Raw genomic sequence first — 16,300 nt, 5'->3', positions numbered from 1 at the left:
AACACTAACCTCAGTGATGATTTTGAAGTCGCTTCTTTTATGGAGAAGTTATTATGACTTTACACCCTCTGTGTGCTCATTGTCAAACATATAAAGAGTGATTTTCTCCAGGAAATCCCTTTTATCAAAGTTTACCATATTTTTACTTTCATCAAAACAAAACCAAACAAAAAACAAGTCAGGTATTCGGGTCTTTCCACCTCCCTCGGCCAAACAAAACTTATTTTCAAATGCAAGTGTTGACAGCGGCGGATCATTGACTTCCATGCAATCAAAAAGCACATACGGTTAAGTATTTCCGTGGGCGTCATTTGACAGTGGCCTTGCACTTTGCCTTTGTTGTGTCACAAGTTCAAAATGATGCTTTACCGCTGCTGATTTTTCATATTCAATTCCAAATATTAAAACAACAACAATGAGAAACATTGTTAAATCAGTAGTGTTTGGCAGTGTGCATCCAAATTAGGCACGTGATTCAGCAATATCACTAGAGCATAACCTGGCCTATATCACGTATCACCTTATCCTCACCTCTTACTGTTCTTATCTGACAACTGGGAAGGAATATGACAGGCTGAGTGTGTATACATAAGAAAAGACGTAATCTACTGATTGCACCATTGCAAATAGATATATAGACTTTAGTAAGATATGTCCGAGAAAAAAAACAAGCAAGATAGTCCTTGTTTACAGCTTGTGGTGTACAGTATTATGAAACAATCATCATCCCGTTTTATCAAGGCAAATACTTGAGTATGAATAGAAATGTAGCGTGCGTGTAACGTCGTATCAATGGGTGGTTTCTGGAAGCAGCAATGCAGGCAACATATGCGATGTTGGCATTATTCTAAGGCTTTGCGGAAGGCGCAACGACAACACTCGTTACACTCCTGATTGGCATATGGCCTAAAATGAGAGACACACTCGATCGCTTCGAAGAAATATGCTCATTTTCCAAGTACGTGTGTTTGAAATGTCGTGCCACTTTGGAGTGTAAGCTGTCCCGCTTCTGTACAGGTCTACATGAGTCCACAGCAAGGCTCTTTGCTGGGAGACTGCTCCTCCTCGGGAGCTCGCAGTTTCAGAAGGGGAGGGTCTCCACTGGCTGGCGTGAAGAACACCTGACTGGGGGATGCTGCTGCCGACTCAGCGCTGGGTGTCGCCTGCTGGGTCTGAAGGCTCGCCGCCTCGGCTAATGCTGCAGGAGTCTCCTCCTCCAAGGGTGGGGACAAAGGTGGTGGAGGCGCTGGGTACTTATTGAGCTTGGCTGCCGCTCTCTGTCGTTTCAGGTCAGCCAACGTGTGGTGGGATTTTTCCCGTGTCATGCTATCTGAGGCTTCGTCCTCTCCGGGCACGGGGGCCGGGCTGAGATGGTAGGAGGCGCTGCGTTCCATGCGACCTCCGCCGCTCCATTGTTCTCCAGGCACAGAGGAAGACAGAGAAACCGATGTCCCACCGTTGCCGAGACTGGGGAGGCTACTATCGCCGCCTGGAGCCACCGCCGGCTCATCTGCACGTGACGTGGCTCCACCTGCAGCAACCTGAATGATAAATCAATTCATCAATTTCTTACAATTCAGTGTATCAAGTCATGTTTTGTACAAGTAGGTCCTATATCATGAAGGCATTTTGGATTTCGCTACCAGCAGAGGGCGCACTCGATTAAGCATGCTATTGAAATTGAAACAAAAAGTAAACCGGCAAACAGCAATTTCATGTCAGGCTTTTTCTTAGTATAAACTGACATGCTGATGCAGCTCATTGTCCGTCTGCCGGTCCTCGTCGTCGTCTTGTGGCTCGTGCTGACGACCTCTCTCCTGCCACACCATGGCCTCTTTGTGGTGCTCCCGTCGGTACAGACTGGAGCGCTCGTTCACGCTGACGCGACGCACCACTTTCCTGTGAGGACATATGAGACAGACGCTAAATGGCTACTCCCATACGTAGTCTATCGAGACTTACCCTCTGCTGCCAGTGCTAGAGGCCCGTCTTTGCAGGGTACCCTTCTGTCGGTCCTGGCTCTTCATGATAGCGTCGTGTTTGTGCTTGAGGTCCAGCAGTTTGGCTCTGACCTCCTCATCCATGCACACATCTTTAAAATACAACAGTACAGTCAGACACTTAAAGTATGGAAGCAGCAAGGCTGGACATGAACAGAACTTGCCAAGGGGAGTCTCCTCCAAGACAGACTTGGTGTCCAAGCTGGCTTCATGGGCCACCAGCAGTTCCACCATTTGGATCTGTGGTACAAACATGCACTAGCATTTTCTCTTGGCATGGTGACTGTGAGACCGTGGTTAAGACTTGTTAAGACTGCAGTACTGACTTGTCCCCAGCAAGAGGCAGCATGTAACGGCGTCCAGCCATCATTGTCCTTTACCTCCACCTCAGCCCTGTGCTCCAGCAGCAGCTCAGCCACTGACAGGTAGCCGTTAGCAGATGCTATATGGAGCTGGGAGACAGTGTGACACAGTAAAATTCACATTGATAGGATTGATGTTTAGATACTTTATATTTACAAATACTCACCGGTGTCGCCCCATTATCATCCCGACTGTTTAAGTCCGCTCCATTCTGAACTAGAGCTCTGATGTCAGCAAGCATGGTCGCCTCTTTAGCTCCTCTGCATTCATCTATACGTACCTGCGTTATACCTGCACACACACAGACTCCTCACTATTATGCTAAATGACACTTTCACTGTCAGCACGACATGTGAAGCAATATCTGACTCGTCTGTCTGACCCTGTTCGGCCATGACCATCTCCAGGAGCTCCAGGGTGGCCTCGTCCTCACAGAGGTCATAGGGCATGTTGCCATCCGCATTGACGGCCAGCAAGTCGGCCCCCCTGTAGTCACAAGATGAAATAAAACAGAGTTTACAGTAATCCCTTGTTTATTGTGGCTAATTGGATCCAGACCCAAAGTAGGACCCTAAATAGAATATTTTCATAGTTAGGAAAACATGTTTGACCTTTGAAATAAGTTTTTCAACATTATAAAAGCCGTCTATACAAGAAATAACACCCCCATCGCCACCTTTGCACTCATATTACTAAATATAGTCGACATAATAAGACAAAATAAGAGATTTAAGACATAAATAAGACTTATGTGTGTTGCTATAAATGTGTTCCTGTGCTAGCACAGCTGAGTGGGTGGCGGACAGGAAATGATGTGGAGGGTTGAGTTTTAGCAACAGTAGCCCGTGTTAGGGATTACCGTGTCAAACCAGCAATTCAAACCTGCAATACAAGCTTGTTGTTGGGGTGATCAAGCCTCCAAACATTAAAGTAACATTGCTGACGCCTCGTGATCAGTGTAGAATATTACATGTTATCACAGCGTACTTGAATGAGTCCTCTGAATGGCTTGATTGTATTGTACTTCATTGAGCCATTTTTATGCTTGAATATACTTAAAATACATCAAATCTGCTTGCATATTTTTCGACTAATAATAGGCCATATTCAACCACAAAACAGCATGATTTATTGAAGTATTTTTTAAAAACCGTTTACCGTACACTGGATGTATATGCACTGGCATCAGAGATGCTACTTAAGCGGTCTAAAGCTGTAACGGGCCAACTCACGCCTGAATAAGGAGCTGCACCAGCCCGGTGTGCCCACAGGTGGCAGCAGCATGCAGCGGCGTCCACAGCTCACTGTCGCAGGCGTTGACACAGGCGCCGGCGTCCAGCAGGCACTGCACCACGCCCACAAAGTCATCGATGCAGCACTGGCGGCACAGGACAAATGGAGATTTGCATGGAGCTGATAGGCTTCTATACATACATCACGCAAATGGGCAAGAATGTTTATGTAACCATCAATGCTGTCATGAAAAACGAACCACCACCACCGGGATGGCTATGTAAAGGTGTGGTTCCTCACCAAACAAAACAGGAACTGCATGACCTTGTCCTTGGAATCTAACTGACGTGTTCAGGAAAAGAATGTTCCCTTTTCAACTAAAAGAACTCTGGGAAGACGTCAATGTGTTTGTATAATGAAGATAAGTAAAGGCGCAGACAAAATAAAGACAAACAGCAGCACACATATACGCCGTGGAAAGGCTCAACTTTTTGATGGTGTGTGCTTACCTGATGGAGGGCGGTCAGTCCATCTTCGTTGACCAGATCTGGACTCACTCCACTGTTGAGCAGCTCCCTTACTAGGTGAGAAACAAAGTATATGTTAACCTTACATGGTAAGAAATCCAGCTTCCATAAATAGCATTGCTGGTCTGTGTGCAGGTTAACAATCATCTTAAAAGATTAGCCTCAATCCTGCACAAGAGGTTACTGAAAACAAAGGTGCCATGCAAATGAAAGCACTTTGCTCCAAAAGAATAATGATCATGATGTTTTCAGGCCTTCAATATAAAGATGGTCTTGTTAGAAGATGCAGCATGCTTCCACTGACCCTCATCCAGGTCGTTGCGTGCTGCTGCGTCCAGAAGGGTGATGGCGCTGGGGAAGGTGACTTTTCTGGTACGCTGCTGCTTCTTCTTATCTGCTTTGGCCTTAGAGCCACGGGCCGCATCCTTCTCCATCTGAGCCCAAGCCTTCAGCTGCTGTGCACGTCGCCTCTGGGCGTGCTTGAGGCGTTCGGTGGCGCTCAGGCGGCCTACGGTGGACATCTCGGCGAGCAACTCGCTGTGGTCTGCGGCCATGATGTCACAACACACTGAATAGCTGCTTCCCTTAATTCAAGTGTTGTTTCATCTACATCCCTGGTTCTAAACAGGTCTGTTTAGAACCTGTGGGACATTGCCTAGGTGAGGAAAAAATATACTATGCAACATACAATGATTCAAACTTATGTTGGGGGATCAGATGACAAATATCTCCATGATTGCAGAAAGGGGCAACATACACTGCAGTGTCTCTGTGCCATCTTTCAGATCATGGCAGGAAAACAGACGTGGGAAAAATGTGTCCGGACCAAAACCCTTCCAGCCAATTGCAACAGAGTCCTCTCCATGCCATTGGTGGGAAACCTGGTCAACGCTTCTATGTTGGTGTCAAATTTCATTCAAGGCTAGATGTTGCCTCCGCGCTTGTAATCCACATTGGTCCAAGACTTGGATGCAAAAGAGAGGCCAGTTCCTGGGAATCCCTTGTGGCTCCAGGTAGCTGGAATCTTGTCCGCACAAGGCCTACGGCAGCTGAAACATCACCACTGCAGATGGGGAACCTTTTTGGCCGGTCATTGGACACAGAGGTCGCTAGCACCCGTCTTCTGGCTGCAACTGTGGACAGAGAGAGTACGTTTAATTGCCATGTTGCGGTACAGTGCAATGTGCGTACAGTGTTATCTTTAACTCCTGAGCTCCTTCCAACTACTCCCTCCTCGCCCGCTCCTCTCCTGAAGGAAACCTGAGACGATGGGACTCTTTTCATTAATGATTGACACGTATTGCGGACCAGCGACACACTTTGCTGGCGTTGGGCATAAACGCAAGGTACGACTCAAGAGGAGGGATGTGGAGGAGGAGAAGTGGACTAAACCTGGTCTAGGACACGGCAACACAGGGCAAGATCTAACCCTAGTGTTTTTATTCAGTCCGTTCTCATTAGCTTAACAGTTTGTGGCCTCCACACTTGGCAGTTTCTCAGCTACTCATATTTTATTTAGAGTCAGGTCTGTGAGCCCTGAGGGGAAGGTCAACCAGAGGCACTCAGCGAGATAGAAAGACAAGAAGCCTCAACCATCGTCCTGCTACCGCTTCACCACCACCAACAGTGGCCTTGGCATTACACAAACATGATTTTAGTACATTTCCATACTATTTTTAGGGTGGCCGACCCAACCCTTCACAAGTGACAATGTAAGGATTTCCTTAGAGGGCAGTAGCTTAACATTCCTCCTTTGAGTGATGCCCCAGTGAGTGTTTTCATTTATAATGTTAGAGTCTTCTTTTTACAAGTGCGCTGTGTACAAGTCATTTAAAAAGTCCACAGAGAACCACTTGTCAGAGCGAGAACAATGCATTATGTGTCACTGGAAAGGCGACTTAAAGGATGAAAGGATTGGAGAAACACGCAAAATCCCCACACGAACATAAACTGCAGCATTAGTGGCGAAATTCCAGAAATTTGATTGTTACGAGCGTCGGGTGGCTACAACAACAAAACCGGGCTGAAACATATACTGTATTAACCTGTGATGCAATCTGTTTATTAGCATTAAATGTAAAATAACGTATATTCAAATTTCATGGCTTCACAATTTTTCAAAAATATTTGAGTAAATCATGCTGTTTCGTGGCTGAGTGTAGCATATTAGTCCAAAAAATATGCCATTTTAAGCAAATTTTGTGTATTAACATAAAAATGGCTACATAAACTAAAATACAACATAAATATAAGGCATTCAGAAGACACATTGAAAGACACTGTGATATGTAGTATTCAACACCTGTCACTAGGTGTCAGTAATGTTACTCTAATGTTGGGTGAGACACACCAGCACCAAACATATTGCCGGAACAGCAGGCTTTTATTGCAGGTTTGAATGACCCTCACCCAATCACGAGCTAATATTGCGGCCGTACCCCACACCAGGCTAAAACCCAATTCTGAACCCCTGATGTTACTTCCTGACAGGGAATTTTATTTATGTCTTAAATGGCTTATTTTCTGTTATGTTTACTATATTGTGTAATACAGGTATAAAGGTGATTATAGGGGTGTTATATCACGTCTAGAGGGCTCTAAGACTGTTAAAAGCCGTATCCATCACAATGCATGATGTGATCTCAACAGATCAAACCGGTTTTATCTTTCTTAAGGTGTCACTCGTTCACAAACATTCGCAGGCTCCTGAAAATCATCCATTCTCCTACATCCCAAATGTTGCCTGAGGTGGTCATCTCACTGGATGCAGAGAAAGCCTTTGATAGGGTCGAGTGGGAATACTTGTTCGCGTGTCTTGAAAAATTTGGATTTGGCCCTAATTTTACTTCATGGATTAAACTCCTATACTCTTCACCCAGAGCCTCCGTAATTACAAATGGCAAACAATCTAAATATTTCCAACTGTCAAGAGGGACCCGTCAAGGATGCCCCATCAGTCCACTATTATTCGCTCTAGCTATTGAACCTTTATCTATTGCACTTAAGTCGCTTCCATCAGTGTGTGGAATTCACAGAGGTGGGCGGGAGTATAGAATATCTTTGTATGCGGACGATCTGTTGCTGTATGTGTCAGACCCCATTGCAAGTGTACTTCACATTGTACACGCCTTGGGAAAATTTGGTGCATTCTCAGGATACAAATTGAATCTCAGTAAGAGTGAATGTTACCCGGTAAACGCTATGGCTCTCCTGTTGTCTGACAGCGACCTTCCCTTTCAGATATCCAGAAAGGGCTTTAAATATCCGGGCATCAAAATTACAAGGGACACAGAAGAACTCTATCAGGAAAACTTTTGCGTTCTGCTTGAAAGAGTTAAGTCGGACTTAAAAAAGATGGAAATCACTTCGCCTGTCATTGGCAGGGAAAGTCAATTGTATTAAAATGAGCGTGTTGCCAAAATTTCTATACCTATTTCAGTGTATACCAATATATCTACCCAAATCATTTTTTAAAACTATCGACAAGGCCCTCACCTCATTCATATGGGACGGTGGGAAGCCGAGAATACGATTGGAACTGTTACAAAGGCCCAAATTAAAAGGTGGCCTGGCGCTTCCAAATTTTTGTTACTACTACTGGTCCGCAAATGTTCAAAAAATTATGTACTGGTTTCACACTTCTGAAGCGGACTGGTGTCGTTTGGAGGCCTCATCTTGCGTCTTTACGTCTCTAGCGACCTCCAGCCTCCCCCTTACTATCTCAGACTTCACCAACAACCCAGTCGTAATACACACTTTTAGAATATGGTCCCAACTTAGAAAGAATTTTGGCCTGAATAACCTTCTCCATATCGGTCCAATAACTAACAATCACCTCTTTCCCCCAGCTAAATCGGACTCAGTTTTTTTTCGCTGGCGGGAACAGGGTATTTGCAGCTTTAAAGACTTGTATATAAATAGTACCTTTGCGAGCTTTGAAGACTTATCAATTAAATTCAACCTCCCTAGATCCAGCCTATTTCGGTACTTTCAGATTCGCCACTTCCTTCAGTGTAGCGATCCGAATTTCCCATATGCATCGCCGGTATCTGCGCTAGACAAGCTTCTGGAAAGTCCTCTAAACCCTAAAAAAAATATTTCAAGAGTTAAGGAGTGTATAGCCTCTCTTAAAGATATAGCTGTTCAAAAAATAAGGACAGACTGGGAAAACGAGCTGGGAGTTATCTTGGAGGAGGATGTCTGGAACAACGCACTACAAAGAGTAAACGATAGCACTTCTTGTGCAAGGTTAAGTATAATACAATTTAAGGTTCTGCACCGCAGTCACTACTCAAAAGCGAGACTGGCAAAAATATACCCAAATATAAATGAAAGATGCAATAGATGCCACACGGCCCCTGCACATTTAACTCACATGTTTTGGTCCTGCCCATCTTTGACCCCCTACTGGTCCATGGTCTTCAAAACTCTGTCAGAGGCCCTACATACTGACTTTCAACCCACTGCCACAGTGGCCATATTTGGCGTGGTAGACGAGAGTTGTCCTACAATTAGGAAAAGTCACAAAAACATAATCGCTTTTACAACACTACTCGCGCGCAGAAGGATATTACTCCATTGGAAATCAACCAAGCCACCAAAAGTGTCTCTATGGATGAGTGACCTAATACAGTATATCGAGTTAGAAAAAATAAAATACTCACTCCGGGGGTGTAGAGACAAATTTTTTTCTGTTTGGAACCCAGTACTGACATACTTGCGTAAGCTCCAAACTATCCCCACTTGACAGGATTGGGTGGCCCATGTAATAAAGTGAAGTTAATTCATGTAATCAGTGAGGAGTGTGCAGCTTTATGGTATAGATACTATTGATATCTTTTATCCACATTTTTATCACTTACACGCATTCAGTCTGTCTCCATCTTTTTTTGTTTGTTTTTTTTGTTTCCTTTTTTGTTTTTTTTTTTCTTTTTTTCCTCTCGTTTCTTCTCTCAATGTATCTGAGATTCCCTGCTATTTGCCTTTTACTGGGAGGTGTCCCTTTTGTTCGTGGGTAGAGGGAGGGTATGACAGGCGTCTCACCTGAGTGTTATATTGTTAAAAGAAAAAACCTGAGCACTGTTCTAAAATGTCTTCCCTTGTCTGTATGTTTGTATGACTGCATGTAAGTTCATGTACATACATTGTCAGTGCTCAATAAAAAATTATATTAAAAAAAAGCCGTATCCATGCCTAATTAACTATACAAAAATAGTCCATTTATCAAGGAGTCCTACTCCGCGGAAATTCACTTATCACGGTGGGGTCTGGAACCAATTAACTGCGATAAACAAGGTATTACTGTATATATACATATATATATTGAAAATAATATCAACACCTGTCAAGTTGGGGAAACCCTGCTTTAATGAAGTAACAAACGGTGTGTAAATATAATCTCTTAGACAAGTCAGTCAAGGAACTCAATCATCACCCTAATGAGACTAATTACTGCTTCCAAAAGCAGCCAAAGGCATTACAGTGCTTGTTAATGGACCACAATAGACGTATATGATACCGCGTCAGCTCACTGAGCTGGATCATACTTGCTGATATGGCGCCACCTTAGACGACTTATCAGTATTGGCGTTTGATGGGTCGCTGGTCGGCTTCAAGAGCGAGGCGATAGTAATTAGTGCCTGGATGGCGCCTGGGGGGGTCTTGGAGGCGGGGCGGGGCTCAGGAGGTAGTCTGAGTCGTTCAGTAACCTTCTGAAAAGCAGTACAAAAGTTACTGCTTTTTTTTTTTTTTAACTGTCACAAACAAGACAAAGCTGCCTGTGAGTGCTGTGAGATGCAGGAAGGGGCCACAGCAGCACCCGCTGCTCGTTGAGAAGAGCAGTATGTGCTTTCATGTCAGGGTCTTTGTTAGAAAGACATGTTACCTGCGTTTCATTCATAATGTTTTTAGAACAGTTATGTGCGATGAGATAAGGCAAACTGCTGTGTTGTGTAACGTGAACACACACATCTAAACCGCTTGCACCCCAGGAGGTATCTCACCCTTTTGAGAGCCTTTCCGTTTTAGTCTCATCACTGGATTTATTGCTCGTTTCGAGGGACCTGATTGCTGACTAAATAAAAACGTAGGCAAGTTGGCAACACTGATCCCTCCTGCTACATCTTCTTACTCTCTGTGAAAATGGATGTGAGGGTTGTTAGCAATCGAGTTACATAGACAGTCCAACTTGATTTGAATGAAAAAAATGGCAATGAAACACTGGGTTATCTCAAAAAATAAACAATGTGTTCATAATTTAGACTAATAAAGCAGGTGTGGCATTGGCCTTGGTGGAAGAATCCACTCTGCAGAATATCCCTTTAACTTTGCTACTGACAAATGAAGTTTCCAGAAAAGAGAAAGTGTTTCCTGGTGCCAACACTGTGCACCGCCCTTCTGACTTTGCACTGATATGATGAACAGGAGAAGTGGTAAATCACTGATATTGCAGAGCGGAATGCACTCTGTGAGGAATATGTGCAAAGACTCCATGCCTGGTGAAATATTCCTGGGTCATTCTGACATTTTTGGACTTTTTTTTTTTCCATCCACCTCATGTCTTAACAGGAAGGGGCGTCTAGAGCTGCTCTGGAACATAAACTTCCATTCAACGGGCGCAATGAATAGAGCACTATGAACACGCTGCACTGAGGCGCGCACATTCATCAAGAGGGCAGTACCTGCGTCCAGCGCCACTCAACCCGACGGGAACAAAGCCCGGCTTAAACCCCCAGGTTGGCTCGGCCTCGGGCCTTAAATGTGGCAACATTTGGGAGCAGACAGGCGAGCGTTTCATTGTGAAATGATGCTGCGCCGTCATTGTGTACCACAGCGAGCTGTTTGATGGGACGTCCAAAGCTGAGTCAGTGCAGATGATTCCTGAATGATCCTCTGATGGTTGCCAAGCGAGCTAATCTGCTTACCAAATAATCACACACCCTGTTTCGGTGCGTCAGCAGCACGGGATGAAAGCTGCGCTATTGTCAAAATATGTTTGTGTATCGACTACTTGAATAAATAAATAACACCTGCTTCCCCCGCCACCCCCTCCATCCAGGTGGCTGTCATTACCACTTGAATCCACCGCGTGTTGCTGTAGATGTCTTTACCACAACACGTCACCTGCAGAGCAAACGTGGCATCTGTAAAGCTCAAGTTTTACTGTGGAGTCGAAAGAGAAGGAGCGCTGGAACGATGGAAAACACAACTTAGAGGTGTCCAATAGGCGATGCAATCAATCACAGCAACATCGGCAAATGCACCAAAAAAGAAATAAAATTGGGAAAAATTCAATATATATTATTAAATATTAAAACAACTTGTTACAGTGAACCTAAATTTAAAGCAATGCTCATTTTATATCAGTGTTTTAATCAGTGAATTTTAGGAGAATAACACTAATATTATGAGAAAAAAATAACAGCATTTCTGTAGCATACAGTTGAAATATTTTTTTTAAAAAACAATGGTTTTTTTCCAAGTCCTGATAATACAACAAACATCCAAAACAAGAAATAAAGTTGTAATTTTTGTAAAATTAGGTTGTTAAATATATTTTTTAAACTGCAATCATTTTATGAAATCAAAGTCAAAATATTGCAAAAAAAAAGTTGCAATCTTACTAGAATAAACTTGTAATATTAAGCGGAAAAATAATCAAATTTTAGTAGCATGGAGTTGAAATATAAAAAAAAAAAAAGATTATGAGGAAAAACAACAAAATAAAGCTGTTGACTTTGTTGAACATTGGGCTGGGAAAATGTTATAATAAGGCAATAAAGTCACAATATTACGAGAAGAAAATGTATTAAGATTATTTAAGAACAAACAGCAAACACAGGAGGGGGGAAAAGAGCAAAGACTGAAGTTCGTACTGCTAATACGGTTTGTCACCTAAAGTAAATCATCACAAAGTTGAGATGGAAAAACACCATTTTTTTGTAATGCATTTGTACTAAAAGGCCCAACCCCAAACAGATGCCTGAAATGCAGCAAGCACACTGCTATGCTCCCTTGCTTTCTTATACGATCAAACTAGCTCAAGGTCCACAGCCTTAAAATGTCACCTGACCTTTACACGATTCCCTCCAAGGGCTTTGACACCATAAACAGGCGTGTGTTGTGTCTAGTTGTATATCGAAAAAAGTCTGCCATCCCGCTAATCATCATTTTGTGTTGTGCAAACGTTTGATTTTCTGCACACAGAGAGCACAATGGGCAGTGTGCATAGGGACTGGGGAGCCGCGGGGCTGGTTTGACAGGAATGCAAACACTAAATTAGTTAATATAATCAAAATGTCTGTGAGGTATGGCTTTTTACGAGCCACCCACCCAATTCAAACAATAAATAACGATTATTTGACGCTTGAGGCTACATATCTACACTGGAGATCAAGGCTGTGAAAAAAAGATTAACTTTTATATTCAAAAAATGTGCAAGTCATTTTGTATCCGGTTTGTATGTGTATGTGTAAAGCAGTCTGAGTACTATGCATAGTTTTCATGCATTGGTTTTGTCTGGGTCTGCCTTTACGTGCTTCTAAGTAGGCTGGGATAGGCTCCTGCTTTCACGTGACCCTACTGAGGAATAACTTCAGAAAATGGCGAGGTGGACTTTCTCATTAGTTTTATTTAAGACAGAAAGTACTTTGTAATGCAACATGACATCATTTTAAGCATAGAAATCATAGTAATACTTGTAGAAGGAGTACATAAAGGGAGTAAACAGAGACAAGTAGTGCAGTAGAACGGAGTAGCAGCATGTTAGCGCAGCTAGCCTCCACAGGTGGCTACCCGGACAGGTAACGTCGTTCAAGTTGCCCGTCTTCATTCATTCGACAAAACCGAGAGTCTCTTCGCCGACCTTATAATACCCTCAAACGTTCCCAAGTATCCTTATTTTTCTGCCGTGTTGGCGTCAACAAGCCGCAGGTTAGCTTCACTTTGGAACAGCGAGGTCACGCGCACAGGTAGCGACAACGTCAACTATACTGTTCATTCGGCAAAGGCGTACAGTCAAGAAAATCAATTCATACAATGTGACATATATTTTTAAAACCCCATCTTACCTGTGTTTTTGACTGCACGTCACTGTCAGCTGCTGGCTGCCCCGCTGCTCCTGCCTGCCACGGCCAGCCCCTCCGGGGAAATGCTTCACCATAACAACCGGACATGTCACCTCTCCTCCCGCCGCTGGCAGCCAGGCTCCGCTAGAGGGCGCTAAAGCTACAGAGATCGTTCATACTCACAGGGCAGCTGCACCACGTCACAATATCAACACAAGACATGTACGATGAAGTCAAATAAAACATTACTGAAGATCTAGTATTATAATTAAATGTAATAGAAAAAATACCTAAAGCCTCTCATAGCTAAAAAAAAAAAAAAAAAAAAAAAAAAAAGGCCAAATATTAGTAGTCCCAGAGCCTACTTTTATAAACAACATTAAACATTTTTAAAATGATACTTTTCCCAGCAGGGTCAATCAATCGAAACTACATCTTCAAGAGTGCTGGTATAAACGTTTTTTTTTCAGATATTTTGTTTTATACACACACGGCATATGCAGTGTACACATTGTAAGAGCCAAGAAGCGTTATCATTAGTATTCACCTTTTTTAATGTAGATTTTGCTTCTTTTATGTAGCCAAATATGGTGACCAAAATATTAGTAACTCAGTCTGATGCAATGCAGCTCTACATCTATTCTACATACATTTAAAAAAAATAAATAAACACTGAGTATTGCATATGGTGTCTCAGTATCAATGTTTTGTACATATTTTATTTTTTTTTCAGTGTAGGTCAATGTTTAATATCTATATTATTTTTTTCCATATATTCTACAGCTGATTTAAAACTGCTATTTTCATTGTACTTCGATTAATGCATCAATTTAGCAAATACAGCTCATTTAATCATGTTTTAATGGAGATATTTCATGTTTTGGGTGCAATTATCCAGGAGGCTAAGCAGAATGTGTTCATATTTTGAATTAGTATCAGCCTTTAAGGTCATAGTTGTTATTATTTCCCTGACACTGAAGCTTTAAACCATCTTGGAATGAGCAGGATGCATCCCAGGGCAGCTTTAAGGGGATTTGTCCAGACACAATCAGTGAACAGTGTTGTTCTAGATGCTCTCCCATTCATACGTGTCCTATTCTTCTCATGCATAGCTCACTAATCCAGGCCAAACCTATTAAGCGACACTCCAGCAGACAGGAAATGATAGATTGGCGGGTTGTATTTAAATGACTGAGCACTTCACGATGCATGCAAAAGGTGGTCCAAACATTGTGCACAGTGAATGAATGAGGGGTTTGCTTGTACACGTTGACGTCATAGAACATGTACCGCATAAAAATTAAAAATAAGAAACACCACATAAAGCGTGCTTGCTGAGTCTAACAACTAGAGGGAGACACACTTTATATATAAATGTACACGTGCAAGAAGGCCAGAGAAGAAAATCAGCAGCAAGTTGCAGCAGGTGAAGAAGGTTAAGGAAGCCAACAGTCAAGGTGAGAGGGACTGTAAAATTGTCCAATTGTGTAATTTGTTAGACGTAAAAAGCTTTCAGGAGCGTGTAAAACAAGTCAAAATGTAAACTTGTATGAAGTGGTGCCTTTATAAGAAACATTTGACAAGCACAGGGCTGTATTGTCTAGATGACTGTTGTCAAATGGGGGCCAATAAGATATATTTGAATAAAATAAGTAAAATACTATTTAGGATGTCCGTATTTACGAAGGGCGATGTCATACAGAAAATATGTTTGTTGAAATCATGTATTCATTTCCAATGTTTACAGTTTGAAGTACGGTTAGAATGAGAAATACTTGTGGGTAATATTGTCAATATTTGCTAAATGAGGGAAGTAATGTGAGGTTTGAAGTAGAAATCGTGTTTTTATTGTCACTGCTGCCTGAGTGGCTCCAGTATGAAAATGTTTGTATAAAATAAAGTCAATCAATATTTACTTTATCTGGAAGGTACAGTCAAATAAAGTAAGAAAAAATGATTCTAGTACACTTGATATGTATTGTCAATACTTACAATTTGAGGTATGGATCTGATTAGAAATGTTATAATAGTTTACCCAAAAATCTATGAACATTGACAGTATTTGCTCATTAAGGGACATAAAGTGAGGTTATAATTGAAGATATTTGACTAAAATAGCCACAAGCCGGACGTACCATATATAAAGTGTGATTATACTTGAATTAAACATGTTGGACTACAATAAAAAGTGATTTTATACTTGAAGTAGACATGCTGGATTCAACTGTACAGTGAGATTATAATTAGACATTAGACTAAAATAAAAAATGACTTTTATAGCGTAAGTTGACATGTTGGACTAAAAAAAATGAAGTTAGAATTAGACACGCTGGACTAAAATAAGTGAGGTCTACTGTAAATGGACATTTTAGACTGGGTGGGATAAAAAGAAGTTAGAATTACACATGTTGGACTAAAATAAAGTTTATTTTACTACATGTACAGTGTAAAACTAAGTGATTTATACTGGACATGGACTAAAACAAAGTGTTTTATACTGGACATGGACTAAAAAAGTGTGTTTTATACTGCAAGTCAACATGTTGGACTAAAAAATGATGTTACAATTAGACATCATGGACTAAAATAACAAGTGGCGGTGTACTTGAATTGCAAATCTTGGACTGTAATTAAACATGTTGGACTACTAATGAGTTTTATACTATGTCACATCCATCCATCTTCTATGCCACTTGTCCACTAAAGTCGCAGGTATGCTGGAGCCTATCCCAGCTGACTTTGGACGAGAGGCGCGGTACACCCTGGACTGGTCCTATAAATTGGGACTAAAATTAAAAAAAAAAAAGTGGGGTTGTACTGTATGTGAATTAGACATCTTAGACCGAAACTAAACATGTTGCACTACAATAAAAAGTGTTTTCTACTGTACGTAGACATGTTGGACTACAATAAAAAAGATGTTGGACTATACAATATAAAGTCAGTTTTATATTGTAAGTAGACATGTTGAAAAGCCGAACCAACAGTAGTTTACGTCCATACAGTATATCGGAATTACATGAATCAATGTCATCTAAATGCATTCATTTTGGTTTTAGTACCAATACCCATTCAAGTGGTTAATGGACGGTCTTCTGACAAACTCCATATT

The 16,300-nt window shown here is 41.9% G+C and overlaps 2 protein-coding genes across 3 annotated transcripts in view; one reads left to right on the top strand and one right to left on the bottom strand.

The window, feature by feature from the left end:
• Nucleotides 1-1,006: 1,006 nt before the first annotated feature.
• ppp1r16a (protein phosphatase 1, regulatory subunit 16A) lies at nt 1,007-13,440 on the bottom strand. Of its 2 annotated transcripts, XM_054765356.1 has the most exons (11): nt 13,192-13,440; nt 4,428-5,256; nt 4,106-4,176; nt 3,596-3,741; nt 2,746-2,849; nt 2,530-2,654; nt 2,327-2,452; nt 2,165-2,240; nt 1,963-2,092; nt 1,746-1,899; nt 1,007-1,541 (listed from the first exon to the last, which is right to left on the bottom strand). In XM_054765356.1, the coding sequence occupies exons 2-11, from the start codon at nt 4,675-4,677 to the stop codon at nt 1,020-1,022; spliced, it is 1,704 nt and encodes a 567-aa protein (XP_054621331.1). In that variant the 5' UTR covers nt 4,678-5,256; nt 13,192-13,440; the 3' UTR covers nt 1,007-1,019. The 2 variants fall into 2 exon arrangements, with proteins under 2 accessions (XP_054621331.1, XP_054621332.1); XM_054765357.1 differs by lacking the exons at nt 4,106-4,176; nt 4,428-5,256; nt 13,192-13,440 and adding an exon at nt 3,897-4,019.
• The window catches only part of foxh1 (forkhead box H1), an 8,766-nt gene continuing 5,349 nt past the window's right edge, over nt 12,884-16,300 (top strand). Inside the window, exon 1 of the mRNA XM_054766379.1 lies at nt 12,884-12,924. Coding sequence (XP_054622354.1) covers nt 12,884-12,924 — 41 coding nt within the window. The remainder of the gene's footprint in view (nt 12,925-16,300) is intronic.

This window comes from Dunckerocampus dactyliophorus, chromosome 21, assembly GCF_027744805.1.
Source record: "Dunckerocampus dactyliophorus isolate RoL2022-P2 chromosome 21, RoL_Ddac_1.1, whole genome shotgun sequence".
Lineage (NCBI taxonomy): Eukaryota > Metazoa > Chordata > Actinopteri > Syngnathiformes > Syngnathidae > Dunckerocampus > Dunckerocampus dactyliophorus.
The sequence above is the reverse complement of the archived record's forward strand: the minus strand, read 5'-3'. Positions and strand labels throughout refer to the sequence as shown.